The sequence below is a fragment of the Scophthalmus maximus genome, chromosome 12 (assembly GCF_022379125.1).
Source record: "Scophthalmus maximus strain ysfricsl-2021 chromosome 12, ASM2237912v1, whole genome shotgun sequence".
NCBI classification, from domain to species: Eukaryota; Metazoa; Chordata; class Actinopteri; order Pleuronectiformes; family Scophthalmidae; genus Scophthalmus; species Scophthalmus maximus.
Window position 1 is genome coordinate 4,683,337 of NC_061526.1, and position 16,956 is coordinate 4,700,292.

A 16,956-nucleotide genomic window follows, 5' to 3' on the forward strand; every position below is an offset into this window, starting at 1 on the left:
CACTTGTCTGTTGACGTCAGACGACCAGAAGCCGGTCTAATGTATAATTCATTGCATTATCAAGGTTTAAATTTGTATTTTTTCCCTGATATTTCTTTATTGGTAGTAAACCAGCATAGGGTCAGAAATGTTTCACCTTAAAATCACCCTCACTAAATTGGAACAAAGAACAAAGGGGACTAAGAAATTACTGATAAAATCTCTTTTACAAAATATTTCCAAGGAAATACTATACTTGCAGCTCTACTATCTAGCTTTATTGTGGACAGAGCTAAGTCCACGCCTGTTTCATTACAAACTATGCAAACTTTAGATAACCAGCAATGACTCGCTCAGCGGCTACATCCTATCTCGTTTGACAGAATTTGTTTAGCAGGAGGCTCAGTCCGCCAGCAGTCTGTTAACGTGTACGTGTACCTGTTAGTATGGCAGGAGGCCGACATTACTGTACCTGAGTTAGAAACATGAAACACGCTTTGCTTTCTGTTGCTCTAAGTCGAGGTTTCACTCGCCACGAGTGTGTTTAAAAACCCAGAGGTTCTTTTTTACATTTTGCTGCGATAAATCGGTCTGAATTTTGTCCTCCACTTTTATAGCCTTTACGGCCAAAATTTGAATCCTTTTTTTTCTCCATTTCCAAGTTTTTTTTCCAAGTTTTTTGGCCCCCTGGCAATCAGGGGCATCTCTAGATTTTTAAATGTCGGGGGGCCCCGGCACAATCAAAGCCTTATTATTTTTTTAAACTTTGCATCTGAACGAAATAGATGTCAAAATCACGTCCCAATATAGAAAGACATTTAAAGAGTGCGGAAGTGTTCCTGCTTGCACTGTACGTCCATCCCAGGAAGCTTCATTTGAAGGGTTCTGTAGGTGATGCCAAAGGGCCAAACGTCCCGTATATCCCACGAAACAAGCAAAGCTTCGACAGAAGTAATAAAAAAACAACAACATATAATATGACATTGAGAAATAATTGATAATAAAACAAGAAATTAAACTCAAATCGTCTAACAGCCTCTCAAGAGGGTCCTGACCCCCTGACCCGTGTGACCTTTGGCGCGTGCGGACAACAGACCAGACTGTCATTTGGAGCTTTGTTTTTGTTTTTTGTTTTCTATCTCGACAGATGATTGAACACATTTCCATCCTGAGCTCTCAGGTGGCCGGAGCTTACCTTTACGCACGGCTGAGCGCGCGAACGCTCCTCCTCCTCCGTCTTGTGCCATGCGCGCTCCCGACACGCCGGAGCCGCCCGACGTGCTGCGGGGCGCGGCCGTCGGAGCGCAGTCGGGGCGACGGGCGGAGGTGAGCTGTCGGCGCAATCCAGCTGAGGAGTCTCTGAGATCGGTGACTGTGAACTCGGAGCTGCGCGCGGTTCTTCCGGTCGGGCGGCGCGAGTGGACTCCTTTCGTCGGCGACGTTTTCCCCGGGGGACGCGGAGGCTCGAGTGCGACGCGAAGCCGCCGGTCTGACGCCAACTCCTCAGGTTTGACAGGCTTCGTTCACCACGTGCTTCATCTTTTACCAACACTGGTTGGACACATTAAAGTGTGTTTTATTGTTAATTAGCCATACACTAAAACAACTAATATTCATTCATGTTTACTGTATATATATATATATATATATATATATATATATATATATATATATAGATATATAGATATATATCTATATATCTATATGTATATATATATATACATATATACACACACATATATACACATATATTGTATTTTTGTATGGTGTTATATTCATATTCAATTTAAATTCAATTTTATTTGTATAGCACCATATCACAACATACATTGTCTCAAGGCACTTTACATAGTGAGGTCAATATTAGAGAAAAAACTCCCTATTAACAGGAAGAAATCTCTGACAGAACCAGACTCAGTTGTGGGCGGAGCTTCTGTCTCGACTGGTTGGGGTGAGGAGAGAAATGAGGAAGAGAGGAGAAGTGGGCAGAAAGAGGGTGAGAGGAGAGACAGTAGGATAGAAGAGAGAGAGAGAGGACAGTTGTACAACCCCCGCTTTAATCTCTACCAGACTGATACTTATAATTAAAAAATACAATTATGTTGTTGTTATTATTAGTGATGATATTAATATTAATATTACTAATAACAATAATAATGACGGGTTTGGGTCCTGCAGCTCTGGGGTCAGAGATACACTAGGAGAGATAGAAAACACAAACAGGGTTAGTGACATGTACTGTAAACATATCGGGGGATGGGGGGGTAGTATAACAGTTGCTTTCATTTCTACCAGACTGATACTTATAATTAGTGAAAACTGACACTTATAAATACAATGATGCTATTAATAATAATAATAATAATAGTAATAATAATAATAATAATGACGGGTTTGGATCCTTCAGCTCTGGGGTCAGATCTACTAGGAGAGAGAGAAAACAGAGTTAGTGACATGTAATGTAGATACATGGGGGCAGAGAGAGAGAGAGATAAAGAGAGAGGGAGAGAGAGAGAGAGGGAGAAGGAGAGAACGGGAGAGGGAGAAAGATGCTCATGATATAAGTTCCCCCAGCAGTCTAGGCCTATAGCAGCATAATAAAGAAATGGTTTATTAAACACCTGAGCAGCTCTAACTATAAGCTTTATCAAAGAGGAAGGTTTTAAGTTTAACTTTAAATGTAGACAGGGTATCTGCCTCCCCGACACAAACTGGGAGCTGGTTCCAGAGGAGAGGAGCCTGGTGGCTGAAGGCTCTGCCTCCCATTCTACTCTTACAGACTCTGGGAACCACAAGTAGTCCTGCATTTACAGAGCGAAGTGATCTATTGGGATGATATGAAACTATGAGCTCTGTAAGATATGATGGAGCTTGATTATTAAGGGCTTTGTAGGTTAGGAGCAGTATTTTGAATTCTATTCTGAATTTTACAGGAAGCCAGAAAAAGAAATATGAAATATGATCTCTTTTTCTAGTTCCTGTCAGGACTCGTGCTGCGGCGGTTTGGATTAGCTGGAGGCTTTTCACAGGCTTATTGGGGCAATATAGGGTGTTGACTATGTGGTGAGGCATTTTAAAATGATAGACAAAACTAGTCTCTGTTGTTTTTGTATCTTCACACACTTTCTCTAATTTTCCTTCCCAAGTGTTGGAGTCTTCATTCAGCAGGTTGCCTCTTGTCCCTGCTGCTGCTGCTGCTCCTGTCATGATGTCGGTCGTGACGTCTGGCCCAATGTGGGAATGCAGTCAAACCTCTTGTCAGCAGTTCAAAGAATGTGAAACGACTGTGGCGTGTGACTGTGTGTGTGTGTGTGTGTGTGTGTGTGTGTGTGTGTCACTGAGTTGGTTAAAAGTCCCTGTACAGCTTAGGTTTCCTGTCATCCATTAAAAAAAATGAACCGCATGAGAACCAGATTAATTTTCACTTCCATTTAAATAGTCACGTGTGTGTGTCATCAGTCCGTCTTTGTAGAGTCTGACTGATGTGGGTGTTTTTGGGGCGGGGGGGGGGGGGGGGGGGGGGGGGGGGGGGGGGGGGGGCGCGCTGATGGCGATAACCGATATTAGGGAGTAAAACATTTCCGATACCGATATATCGGCTGATAAAAAACCAAGAAGATTGGCCGTGACTCCTGAGGTGTCGTTATCGAAACCCTTCTGGCGAGGAAATGTAATCGAGGCTTGATGTTTTCTAAGGCAGCAAACTGACGATGGCATTCATGATCGATCAATCTGTCGACTATTTTTTATTTAACCGATGAGACGCTTGGTCCAGTGAAATGGTGAAAAGTGTCGATTGTGTTTCCCCCCCAAAAAAAACCCCCAAAAGATGATGTGTTTTTGTTTCGTCCACACGCCAAAGACATTTAGTTTACTGTCGTAGAGGAGCGAAGAAACCAGGACATATTCACGTTCGAGAAGCTGAAGTCAGAGAATTTTGACCTTTTTTGTTTCTCATTAAAAACCCGAAACCGATTAATCGATCATCAAAATAGTTGGCGGTTAGATGGGCAGTCGATAATATATCGAACTTGAATTCAGAAAATGTGTAATTTTTAAACGGAACGCGTAAACACAAATGCAAATTCTTTTCTGCGCAGTTTACTCGCGAGAAATAAAAATGGCAAACAGAAACACCGGCGTGTCGCCGAACGGCTCACATTGGCCTAATTTTATCGGCCGACCGTGAAGTGGTCCAGGTTCTATACTGAACAGCCTACTTCCTCATGAAAAATGTAGCTTGTAATGTGATTTGTTTTCCAAGAACGAGTTAGTGAAAGATCGCTGGGCCCGAAAAAAAAAAGGCCGTCCCCGTCTGCTGCGGAGTCCGAGCTCTAACGGCGTCGCCCTCTGCTTGTTTGTCTTCCTGCGCAGGTCCGAGCCGCCGACCGCTGACACGATGTCCAACTTCATCCAGGGCATCCCCCGCCCTCCCCAACCCCAGGCCCCGGTGCTGGGTGAGCTCAGGCACACTTGTGTCCCAGTTGAATTGTGAGGTTATAGGTTTCTCGGGGGGAGGGGGGGTCGGGGGAAGTGCCAATTCAATCGATTTTTTTTTCTCCTTTCAGGAAGTTCAAAGTTCTTCGCCGTCATCATTCCTGTCGTTCAGATTGCGATCGGTGAGTGAGAGATTTATTTGTGGCGTTCGGGTGAACTCTCCGTGGCGGCGATTCCGGCGGGATGCCGCGACTTTCGAATCGCCCGCATTTTCCCGGGGACCCGACCCCGTTGTGTAACCGTTTGCCCGACGCGCCTCTTTGTCTTTGCCCCCCCGTGTCCAACAGGGTCAGTTTACCTCCACGACTGTCCAGTGCAGCGCCTCATCCCCATCTACCTGATAGTGTCGGGGGTCTTCGGCATGCTGTTGGCCGTGCTCTCCTGCCTGCCCTGCGCTCAGGAGCCCAAAGATGGCACCTCCAACCGGCTCAGTTGCGTCTGCATGGCCTGGAACTCGTTGACGGCCTTCTTCCTCTTCTGCTGGTTCATCGCGGGTGAGTTCGCGTAGCGGGCGGGCGAATGAGCCGACAGACGGGGGTTGTGGATATTTGAACTTCGTGCACGCGCATCGCCGAGGCGGACTCTACGGCGCCCCCGCTGTCTTGAGCGCGAACGCCCCTGGCGCCGACGGGCCGGGGCGGTGGTGTGACTGTTCCAGGTGCAACGGCTTTCTTTTTGTTTCCCAAATCCAGAGCCAGTGCCGCGTTCGAGAGCCGGAACGGACAGCTAGTGGACCGCGTGGAGATAGTGGCAGAATTCGACAAAAAATCTTTGTATTGGATCAGAATCGCTCACGCCACCGCTAAGCTGCACCAGGTGGAGAATCCGCGCGCTGTAGTAGCACGCGTGAGCCACTAGATGTCAGCCTTATGCTTAACCTGAAGTTCCAATAATACACCTTATTTTACAGTAAAAGCTGCACACAAACTCCCCAGTTTGAGATAATTCAGTTTGGATTCATCGCCCTGCATATTGGAAAAACAAAAACAAAATGTTCATTTTTTTTTAAATTTCAGGTTCAGTGAGCTCACCGTCTAAAATGAGCCACTATCATTATATCGTGAACATAATATATGCCTTACTTTGGCCGTTACTTCCGTCTAATGTGACATGAATAAGGGAAGTTCCACCTCCCGTGGGAGCGAAAGGGAGAAATGTTCAAAGTTCATGCCTTTTTTGAAAAAATAAAATAAAATCATTCGGTCAGTGGAAGACAGGGATTAAACAGACGGTGGACATTTCAGTGAAAGACCAAACAGAAAATGCACCAGACAAAATTCCACGTGTGCAAATGCCTTCAAATCTTCACTTCATTCACCATCCATCCATCCATCCATCGTCTACCGCTTTATCCATTCAAGGGTCGCGGGGGGGGGGGGGGGGGGTTCACCCTGGACAGGTCGCCAGCCTATCACAGGGCTTATACAGAGACTCTCACATTCACGGTCAATTTTAGAGTCTCCCATTAACCTAAGCCGGAGAACCCGGAGAGAACCCACGCATACACGGGGAGAACATGCAAACTCCACACAGAAAGGCCCTGGTTGGTTCGAACCGGGACTCGAACCCAGAACCTTCTCGCTGTGAGGCGAAAGTGCTGACCACTACGCCACCGTGCAGCCCAGTACATTCACTCCTAAAGCAAATCTGTACCTGCATAAACGGTGGATGACAGTAAAAAAAAAAAGCCCATATATGTCTCTTATTTGGTTCCTTTTTCTCCAGGCAACGTGTGGATCTACTCCATTTACGAGCCCAACTACAACCAGACCGCGACAGACGCGGGCCCGTATTGCAACAGGACGCTCTACCTGTTCGCCTTCTGGATCACCACCCTGGCCTACATCCTCCTCGGCCTGGCGCTGTTCTGCGGCTGCTGCGTTCTCTTCTGCTTCTTCCTGTGCGGCCGAGCCGACCCGGACGACGGCGTCTAGAGTCGTGCGCCCTCATACAAAAAAGCCCGGAGACGGTGGCGGGACCCTTATAATAATTATACATAATAAAGCAGATCCTGTCCAACAAGACTATTCCTTTTAACAACCTGTCTTGTCTTGGAATGTAGTTGGACGAGCACATCCTTCTTTTTTGAGGCGGGTCTGGTAGATGCACGCGTCACTCTGAGACGGTACAGATTTTGAAGCTGATTATAAATAATATGTCCTAATTGCTGAGCCCTTTTCTACCGCTGCACATGTATTGTGTTTGTTGCCTCTTTTCAATATGAGATGTATAAGGCGGAAAATTAGGCTCGAGCTTTTGTACAGTAGGATGAAATGAGAAAATGTCTGTTCTGTCTGTGTTCATTTTTCGTTACAATTAATATTGTTACCATTTTTGTTTCATTATTTGTTACAATTAATATTGCTATAATTTTTATTTCATTGCTCATGTATGTTAATGATTTGTCTTCGGTAGAACGTGATCAAATTAGACTCTGATTTAACGCGTCGCACTCATCTTCCTCGTTCCTTAGACGGGCTTTTTGTTTGTGTGACATATTGTCCGAGAAATTGTTATTATCGTGATGAACGTCGTTGCGAGTCGCGATTTGTGTCAATAAAAATGATCATGCTCGTGTATCGTACGATAAGTCGATGAGTTAATTATCGTGACAGGCCTCACCTAGTGAAGTCTTTTGTTTCCAGGGGGGACATTTTTGATGTTTAAATTGATCAAGAATCTTGGGCTTGGCAATCAAAAAGATGTTGTGTTGTGTCCGTCGATTGGTGGAAAATGAATGAAGTGGGAAACGGGAAATGTGTTGGTGTTGAAAGCCAGAGCTTCGCTGAGGCTGTGGCCCAAATAGGAGCGAAATGACCCGGGGGTATCTCAAGGGTCAGCCCTGGTTTCATCTGCGTCTCCAGTTGTTTCTGTGCAGTGATCATTAAAAAGACAACGACACAATAAAACGTACAGGACGTCGACATTTGTCTCATGTCAATCTGATGCACTTTGAAGAACTCAACTCGAACATTCCCACCATCACCATCGGGTGACCACCAACGGACGATGGAGGGATTGGGCCCCCGGGTTCCCATGCAGACCAGTGGTTCTTTAGACTTTGACCTGCTGAGGCCTCGCCGATGAGTCGGGTCAGACTTTGGCATGAGTCCGTGGAACCGACCCGCCCTGTGCCAACATCCAGTCCAGATTGGTGATGGTGTGCGGAACATCTTCTTACCCCACTTTGGCCCTTAGAACGCGTCAATCATAGTTAAAATGTCACATCCTTTCGGAGCATTGTTTGCCCACTAGGTGCGTCCATCTTTATGGCCCCAATTTTGCCGTCTTTCTAACACACGCGATACAGCACACAGCTGGTTGGAACTCTCGGCTTGGACTCGTATTTCCTTCAGTGTGGACCTCATCTGTTGCTTCCTGTTTTATTGTGAAGTGCCTCACCTTGTTCATGTCTCTCACTTCCTTTCCATCCCTGTCCTTGTCTCGTTTCCCCCCCCCCCCCCCCCGCTCCTGTGATCGCCTGCCCCCAGCCCTGATGGGTTCCACCTGTCCACCGTCATCCCTTCCTCCCTTGTGTGTTAGTCTGCGTCGGTTCCTCTGTCCACGTGCTCAGTGAGCCTTGCCTGCTGTGCCGACCAACCACAAACTGTAAGCCTGACAATTTAATCAAACATTCTTTTCTGCACCAACCTTCCCTTGTCTGATGTCTGCATTGCTTCTTTTTGTTGGGGGGGGGGTTTCAAAGTGGTATAAGGCAATCAGATAATCTACCGCATGATCGTGAATTTGTTGCGAAACCATTTCTGTGTGTTCTGAATGTCTTGTACATTCTGCTCTGTTTTGTTAGTTTTGATAAAGATTCTCCATCACTTGCCACTGAAAGCCGGTAGGCAGCTTTTGACTACGGTGTGAGCGGTTGTGTTCAATGTGGAGCAGCCTTAGTGATGTGACGTGCCAGTACTTTGGCTACGCCTTTATTCTGAATGTCCTGTTTTACACATTTAGCCTGAAAATTCCTCTTAATGCACCAATATGTAGAATTTTGGTGTTTTAATTGATGTGCAATCACCTGAAATTGAGAATAGCTGTCATTTTGCTTACCTTTTTTAGAATGAGCCTTAACATTTGGACATCGTCCAGCAACAACAGCATGATGATGATGATACGCAAAGACCCATGCAGGTGTGAATAAAGTTGAATAAACCATAGTTGAATCAACAGCAGCAACAAACTCACACAGCAGATCGGAATTGGGGTGTTTTGGTGGATTTAATGATGGTCAACATAAGAATATACATCTTTGTCTGCATGTGTCTGATACTGTGCATTCATCTATAAATGGATCACGTGATGGTCCAGGCGTACATGGTTTATTAATGTGCATCTTTTGACACAGAAATATACATAAGAAATACAAAATATAACAATCATGCTTACTCAAAAACTGGATTCTATGTCTAGATGTTTTGGATATTTCAAATATTTTCAGTCCTTATGTGAGGTTGCGTGTTTATTTTTTTCGAAATACTTTGGGGCAATGAGGGGGCTGATGTGATCGGTGGATTGGGCCGCGATGTCAGCATGCTTTGCGAGAGAGGATGGCGAGTGGTTTGGCGTGGATGGGCTTGTAGTGGAGGGTGAAGCTGGAGGGGCTGAGGTGGCCGTTGCCCTGTGCGTCGACTTTTCCCATCAACACGTAGTTCAGGCCTGGACAAGGGACAGGGCAGGAAGGAAATATGTCAAATACCAGGTCATGTCCGCCCATATCGACGGAGCTGTGTGGTTTCTAGAAATGGTAAAAATATTGTATGGAAATATGTGGTACTGCACCAATGTAATATTTATTTATTGACAATAATTACTTTTAAAGTAGGCCAAACAAAGTCGCAACTTCATTTGGCTCTAGTATATAGAGCCAAATAAAGTTATAGTAGTTTATCACCCACCTTACTGTCTTTAATGGCTGGAATATATTGGTTAAATAAAGAACCACATTGTCTGCATACATTGAAAATTTGTGCTCTTCCTGTCCTAATATCTTTTACTGTGTTATTTCAAAGGCCAAACAAGACGTTTGAAACTGATATGTACCGAATGTGACCGAGCAACATCATTTGAATTCCTCTTTTTCTTTCATATTAATTGCAAAAGGTGGAAACTGGTTGATTTAACAAAACAGGCCACGCCTCAGTGCATCATGGTTTAATGTACTAAGGAAAAAAGACTTCCTCAGTTTCATGTTCCCCCTGTATCGTTTCAAATGATCAAAGATTAAGTACACAGATTTTTTGTGCATTTCTGTACTTGACGCGTCCCGCTTTTTTAGCTGTGTAAAACGCTTGATACCCAGCCCTAGGTATCCTGTATGTGTTGTACCTTTGGTGAGCCCGGGGCATCTCTTGCAGGTGGAGGTCAGCGTGACTGACGTGGCGGGTCCTGACTTGGCCATGTTGAGCCGTCCTGGCTTGTAGGCCTTGATCACGGACACATTGAGCGTCGCTGAGCCCCTCGGGCCAGCAGTCAGAGATGTGATCTTACCCGTGATCACTGAAAGAGAGAGAGAGAGAGAGAGAAAAATGTAAACCGCTACGAGAAAAAATGGGGGAATAGGTGTGGTCACTGGGGGGGGGGGGGGGGGGGGGGGGGATAGATGTGGCTTTGTTTTATGATGTAAGTGCACTTGTCTTAAGCACGTGGCACGAGTGCATTCAGGCCATGTCCAGATTTACATTTGCTGGTTTAACTGCAGAAACAAAGGTCGCCGCGCGAGGCAAAAAAAAGGGTCCAGAAGGGTCGTACCCATCCCTGTACCGGTAGTGAGGGTACCTTGTCAGATTACTGTCATAACGGTGGATTTTCCAGGTGAAACAAGTGGCATAATTCTGCAGAGGCACAGATGGGAAGATGCGGAGGAAGCAAGTCAACCGATGTTGTGGCTCACCAAAGTCGTGGGGGCAGAAGCTGGACTGGAGGGTCCCTGTCCTCTTGCAGGCTTGTGTACACAGTGGGCTCAGTGGTAAAGCTGCAGGAAGCACACAAGCAAACAACAGGCCGCATCAGCTCGCATCCTGCTCCCGGTGTGAACGAGAACGTGGAGGCGCAGAGCAGGTAGACAGTTTCTCACAAATCGGTCAATCCCACTCACGTTTCTTGCTCACGACAGGCTTCTTCGTCACAGTTTTGCTCGGTTTCGGTTTGGGTGCCGCCTTAGGCCTGACGGCTGGGTCAGCGCCGCTCTTGGGCGTCGGCTTTACGGGTTTGACGGCAGGTTTTAAGTTGGGCCTGGTCTTCGGTGGAGGCTTACGTGTGGGCTTAGCCTTGACGCTGGGTTTGAGCGCTGGCTTGACAGACTTGGCTTTGGGGGTGGGTATAATTCCGGGTTTAGTTGCAGGCTTTTTCACAGGTACCTTTGGTGTTGGTTTGGTCGGTTTGGGCTTAGCCGCGGGCTTGACCACCGGCTTGGCGGTAGGTTTGCGCGGTGGAGGTTTCCTCACCACTGTTTTTTTGGTGGGCTTCGCCGGGACCCTGGGTTTGGGGGTGGGTTTAATGGGTTTGATGGGTTTGATGGGTTTGATGGGTTTCCTCGGCCTCGCGACTGCCTTTTGTGGCGTGGAGGTCGCCTGAGGTCCGTAGATTAAGTCTCCCCCGGCGGTGGGTGTCCGGGTGCCGCGGGGCACGGCGGAGTAGTAGGCCATGAAGCCATCCGAGGTCACGCTGAGGTCCGAGATGAACTGGACAAGAAGCTCATTCCCGTTGGTCACTATGATTCTTTGTACAGAAAAGGGGGGACAGACGTGAGAAAACGGGTAAACTCGGGCAGAACTCAGCTGTGATTAATGTCTAATACTCTCACCCTGGTATCCTGTCTCCACAGAATTTTCCAATTCTTCTCGAGTTGTCCTTCTCCCCCCCGTTGAACAGCGCCACATAGTCGTAGCGACAGTACATGTCGGCCTCCAAGTCCAGCTTCACAAACTTCACCTCGATCACCTGCAAAAGAGGCAGGCGACATTACCTATGCATTTCTGGCGAGCGATGAAGGACGTCGGGAAGCATTCATACGCCAGCGGTTCTCGTGAAGCCAGTGCAGTGCATACATGGGTAGGAGGTGGAGGAGGAGGAGGAGGAGAGGGGGACTGACTTCTGAAATACAGAAGGGCATTTACTCCCTCTCTTTCCTTTGCGTTCAATCTCTTGGCACACACGAACACGCCTGCAGGTTTTTCAATGAAGTCTTTCATTTTGAACTTCGTCACAAGAAACGCCGTGTCACACACACACACACACACACACACACACACACACACACACACATTTAGGACCTGAAGTAGAACATTTTCTATGTGATGGGCCCCTTCACTATTATTTTTAATTTCTTTTTCTCCACCAGCACCAACACGTAAAAATGAATTATCGGTACTTTTTGTGCAAGGAATTAAAAAACTGCTGGGCCACTGGAGTAGCGGCTCATGTAGACTGCGGTGTAGTGTTTAGCTAACTTAGACAAAGAAGGAGGTCTGGCTGGCGTAAGTTGTCCTGATTTCGTGGATCCAGTTGCTGGCAACTGCAAAATACAAGTTGTGCAACCAGTGCAAAGAGCAATGCAACATTTGCACAAATCCCGGCTGGGAATTGAGGAGATATTTCAGTGCCAGCCCCACGCAGACATTGGACCTAAAATTGAAACCCAATTCATGTCAAGGTCCAACGACGATTCGATGCTTCACATTAAAAAAAAAATGTACCTAAAGAAATTCTGGCGCGGTGCTCTCGGAGTGTAAAGGGGAACGTTCTGTGTTCACAAGTTCACAAGAAAAAAATCAGAGTTGCATGAGTCATGATCTCACGTTGCCCGTCTCCACGGAGATGTGCCAGGAGCAGCTGATGCCCGCTGGGTAGTCAGAGTTGGGCCAGTTGGGCGTCTTGATGGAGCCCTGTGATTTGGTCAGCCGCCCTCCGCAGAACTGATTCTCTGTGTCAGTCAAAAAAAAGGAAATAAGAAGTCATTACACCTTCTAATAGGGGAAGGAAGTCTTTCTGTGTCCAGTGGTACTGTACCCACGTATACACGCTGCGTTCGGCTCCTTGTATCCCAGAGGATTGTGTAAGGCTTTCTAGGCATAAACAGATGACCAAAATATGTGTGTGTGTGTGTGTGTGTGTGTGTGTGTGTGTGTGTGTGTGTGTGTGTGTGTGTGTGTGTGTGTGTGTGTGTGTGTGTGTGTGTGTGTGTGTGTGTGTGTGTGTGTGTGTGTGTGTGTGTGTGTGTGTGTGTGTGTGTGTGTGTGTGTGTGTGTGTGTGTGTGTGTGTGTGTGTGTCCGTGTCCACACCTTCCACGTGTGGCTTCCCTGCGGTGAAGTACGCCAGGAAGCCTCTGCCTCCGGTGGCCTCGTCCGACACCATGTCTAGCATCATGGTGTTGGAGGTGGAGATGAGGGCGCCGGGCCTGAACGTCCCGCAGAAGCGTCCCAGCTTCTGCACCAGGCGGGTGTGGCCGTTGTACACGTCCAGGTAGTCGTAGCGACAGGTGGGCTCGGCCTCCATGTCGAAGAGGCGGAACGACAGCATGACCACGTGACCCTCTGGGACCTGAGGGGGGGGCGACGACAGGTGATGCTTTTCACAGAAAGTATCCCGAGAAACAGAGATAATCTGGGAATAAATGTGATGTATTTAAAAAAAGAAATGAGGGACATTTGACTTTTGTAAGTAGTTTAAGCCTCACATGATATAGTATCATTACATATTGTTTTAGAGAATATCTATCTCTCGTTACAGCAAGCGTAGCATCACCAGGTGCAACAGATCAACACTAAATATATAATTCAAAGTTTTTTGCTCTTTGTTTAGTCCAATGTTTACATTAGAGCCCGACCGATATGGATTTGTGGGGGAGGATATCGAATAATGTATCGTACATACAGTATATATGTATATATGTATGATTTTAAGATGTCATTGTCAAACCTTTATGAAAAAGATATGTGATTGAGGCTTGATATTTTAGTTTAACCATAAACTTTATCATGAAAATAATAACGACCAAATACAACCAGATAAATGGAACATGAATGAAGAAAAAAACACTTATTTTACCTCAAATGTAAACGTAAACGCACATTTAAAGGCTCATGTCAGTTGGCCGATAATATCGGTCGGGCTTTAAACATATCGTATTTTTTTCTCTGCACTTTTGAAAGGTTTACGTCGGTGTGGTCCGCCGCGTGGCTCCACTATGCAGATGGTATGTTCCAATTGAGGTTGAAGAGTAGAGCCGGTCCGATTAATTGTATCAGCCAATAAGAGCCTTTTACAGACCTAGGTGTTTGTTTGCGATATGAAAACTTACCTTTCTCCAGACTAAATAATGCAGAACAGATGTGCATTTATGTTTACATTTTACGTTAAAAAAAACAACTTAGTATTTTTCGTAATTCAAGTGTAAAATTTTAGGCCTCTATTCAATTTCTTTGTCATAAGTGATATTGCGATTTTTCTTGGCAATCATTGCCAACATTTTTTAATGTAAATATCAGCCAATATATATCGATATCAGAAATGCTTTACCCTGTAATAATGGTATCAGCCCATCACGTGGCAGAAACTCAATTCATTGAGGCTATTTATTTATTTATTTTTTTTTTAAGATGGAGTAATATAATAACTTTCCTTTCTCTATATATAAGTTTCAAGGAAAATTAAAATAATCCTTCCTCGGAAAGCTATATTTAGCAAGAGCTGTGGCACTCAACTTTTTCTTGCATGACATTATACTGTAACTTGTGCACGTGATAGAACTGTGGTAATGCTACACCGAATCAAATTGTGGTTGCAAGGAAGTGAAAACTAGTGGAGGCTTTCATTTTTTTCGTCAAAATTACAGATTCTTAATTTGAGTACTTTGAACTTCATTTGATTACTGTAAACTATTCAGCCACAACTATTTACATGGATACATGTTGTACATTATCCTCAGGGTGTCATTTCAAGTCAATCCAGTGGAAGAAATAAGCAATCGGTGAGGCTTAGAATACACGTACATAATCATATTTTCAGAAAGAAAGTGTTCGGAGTAGAGCTTTAGGAATTTTTGCAAGGTCCCATGAATTGAATAGAAGTTTATACAGTCATTTATTTTATTTTTTTCAAGAAAAATAGAGGTGAACTGGCGCGGAATCACCCATTTACACAATGCAACAATGACTACTACAACAAATCGTCGTTGTCACAGTGCAGCGATTTCAAAAAACCACTCACGGTGATGTACCAGGTGCATTTACTGTTGGGTTTGTATTGGCCGGGGAAGCCTTCACTGGCCACGATGCCCGAGTCCGTGACCAGGTGGCCCCCACAGAGGAAGGTCGGCCTGAAAGAAGACAGAGGGCAATGCAGTTCAACTTTAAATTTGTTGCACACAACCTCTGCCCATGCATACGCACGCACACACACACACGCACGCACGCACGCACGCACGCACGCACGCACGCACGCACACGCACACACGCACGCACACACGTTTACATACATGATGCAAACCAGAGCGGCACAGTCTGTCTCTGTTCCCTGAGCTTGGGGAGGTTCCCTGTGTGTGTGTGTGTGTGTGTGTGTGTGTGTGTGTGTGTGTGTGTGTGTGTGTGTGTGTGTGTGTGTGTGTGTGTGTGTGTGTGTGTGTGTGTGTGTGTGTGTGTGTGTGTGTGTGTGTGTGTGTGTGTGTGTGTGTGTGTGTGTGTGTGTGGAAGACTTGCTGATGTACAGTAAATGTGCGTGTGAGCTCTCTACAAACTCCTCGACTTCCACCACAAGAAAGTTTGTCGGCAGACGTAACGCGTACTTTACTTCAGTTCGGGGACACACGCCCGCTCTTTTCACACTCGGATAAACACAGATCAGAGCCGGGCAAGGCTTCAACCTTTTTAATTTCGCAGCACTCAGGAGGCCCCCCCCCCCCCGGAATCTTTACTTTAGACGCTGGCCGCCCTGGCGTGTGGTCATTTAGCTTCCTCTTAAAAATCTGTAGCTGCATTTTATAAAATCATCATACTTGTTTTTTTTTAAACTTTTTTTTGGTGCAAGTTTTGCCCAAGAAAATGAATCTTTAACATTGTGAGGATTGTTAATGGACAGACTCGGGCAGGCGTAGTGTTTTTACTCTGAGGCCACACTTAGGCCCCAAAAACTCCCGGTGGCGGCGTCCCCTCCCTCTCTGACCCAGTGGAGCAGAGCAGCCCACAGGCATTTGTTTGTCTCATGTTCAATTCACACCCTGGATGTGTCTGTGAGCGTGGATGTTCGGCAAAACCCTCCCAGGAGATCAACTTGTGGAATTGAATCTCTGATTCAACATCAGTTCAAGTACGCTGTCATTTTGTGTGTTTATGGGATTGCCAACCACGTCTTGCCGACACTGCGACCTTCTATTTCTACTGCGCCTTTGCGTAATCACAACACCGCAGCCGGGAGAGGAAAAAAAGTCATGCCATGCCACATGTGCACACGGAGGATGAAGGAAAGGCAGAAGAAGAAGAGAAAAATGCAAAAGAAGGACATTGATACGTGGAGATATGTGGCACGCGCGCCCAAACGCATCTCACCTGGTGGAGTTGGTCTGACTCTGAGCCTCGGTCCATCCCAGAGACAAAATGACGAGAAGGCACGCGGTCCACACCCTGTCCTCCATCCTGCTGTCTTCTGGAGAGAGAAGGGGGAGCAGAGAAGAGGAGGGAAGGAGGGGTGAAGGCAAAAGTGGAGGCGTGGAGGAGTGTAAAGGAGAGGAAGGGAGGAGGAGGAGGAGGAGGAGGAGGAGGTGTGTTATGGAAGGGAGGAGAAGAAAACATCAAATGCACTGTACGCGCACTCGTGGCCAAGCGCAATGTATGTGCAGCTCGGAGCACAGAGAGCGCGTTGTGCGTCCGCTCTGGGTTGTTGTTTCACGGGTACCAGGAACGGAATATGTGGGAAGTGTGTTTCTGCAGGTGTGTGTGTGTGTGTGTGTGTGTGTGTGTGTGTGTGTGTGTGTGTGTGTGTGTGTGTGTGTGTGTGTGTGTGTGTGTGTGTGTGTGTGTGTGTGTGTGTGTGTGTGTGTGTGTGTGTGTGTGTGTGTGTGTGTGTGTGTGTGTGTGTGTGTGTGTGTGTGTGTGTGCGTGCGTCGTGACGTCACTGGCGAGGCGTTACCACGCTTGGCGGCGTTGGCTTGTCCACCACTTTGGTTCAGACAGAAACACCTAATCTGATCCTGGTTGAGTAGTCATGGTGCCCAGAGGATGAATTTCTTATTTTATTTTTGTTTATTTTTTGTTGCCTCGACCTGGTCCAAATTTTCCCTTAAAAAACATCTATGAGATGGATTTGACGCGACACGAGAGAGAGAGAGAGAGAGACATTCAAGGTTCCCAGAGGATATAAACCTGGTGAACGTTCAGACTCTTCTCCGGCGCCACCGTGAGTGAGGCTGGCGCAAAACATATTGAATTCCTATCAGGTGAACTGCGAGGGGAACTTGTGAAGACATTCCTGCTCGC

General features: G+C 46.3%; 2 protein-coding genes across 2 annotated transcripts; one reads left to right on the forward strand and one right to left on the reverse strand.

Moving 5' to 3' along the window:
• The first annotated feature begins 1,248 nt into the window (after nt 1-1,248).
• On the forward strand, nt 1,249-7,400 carry LOC118290953 (transmembrane protein 272). The gene is made up of 5 exons (XM_035618742.2): nt 1,249-1,486; nt 4,354-4,436; nt 4,548-4,598; nt 4,764-4,970; nt 6,202-7,400. The coding sequence occupies exons 2-5, from the start codon at nt 4,379-4,381 to the stop codon at nt 6,408-6,410; spliced, it is 525 nt and encodes a 174-aa protein (XP_035474635.1). The 5' UTR covers nt 1,249-1,486; nt 4,354-4,378; the 3' UTR covers nt 6,411-7,400.
• Nucleotides 7,401-8,687: 1,287 nt separating this feature from the next.
• pcolceb (procollagen C-endopeptidase enhancer b) lies at nt 8,688-16,185 on the reverse strand. The gene is made up of 9 exons (XM_035618728.2): nt 16,030-16,185; nt 14,696-14,804; nt 12,769-13,027; nt 12,285-12,409; nt 11,291-11,427; nt 10,583-11,205; nt 10,379-10,459; nt 9,814-9,984; nt 8,688-9,144 (listed from the first exon to the last, which is right to left on the reverse strand). The coding sequence occupies exons 1-9, from the start codon at nt 16,113-16,115 to the stop codon at nt 9,014-9,016; spliced, it is 1,722 nt and encodes a 573-aa protein (XP_035474621.2). The 5' UTR covers nt 16,116-16,185; the 3' UTR covers nt 8,688-9,013.
• Nucleotides 16,186-16,956: the final 771 nt, after the last annotated feature.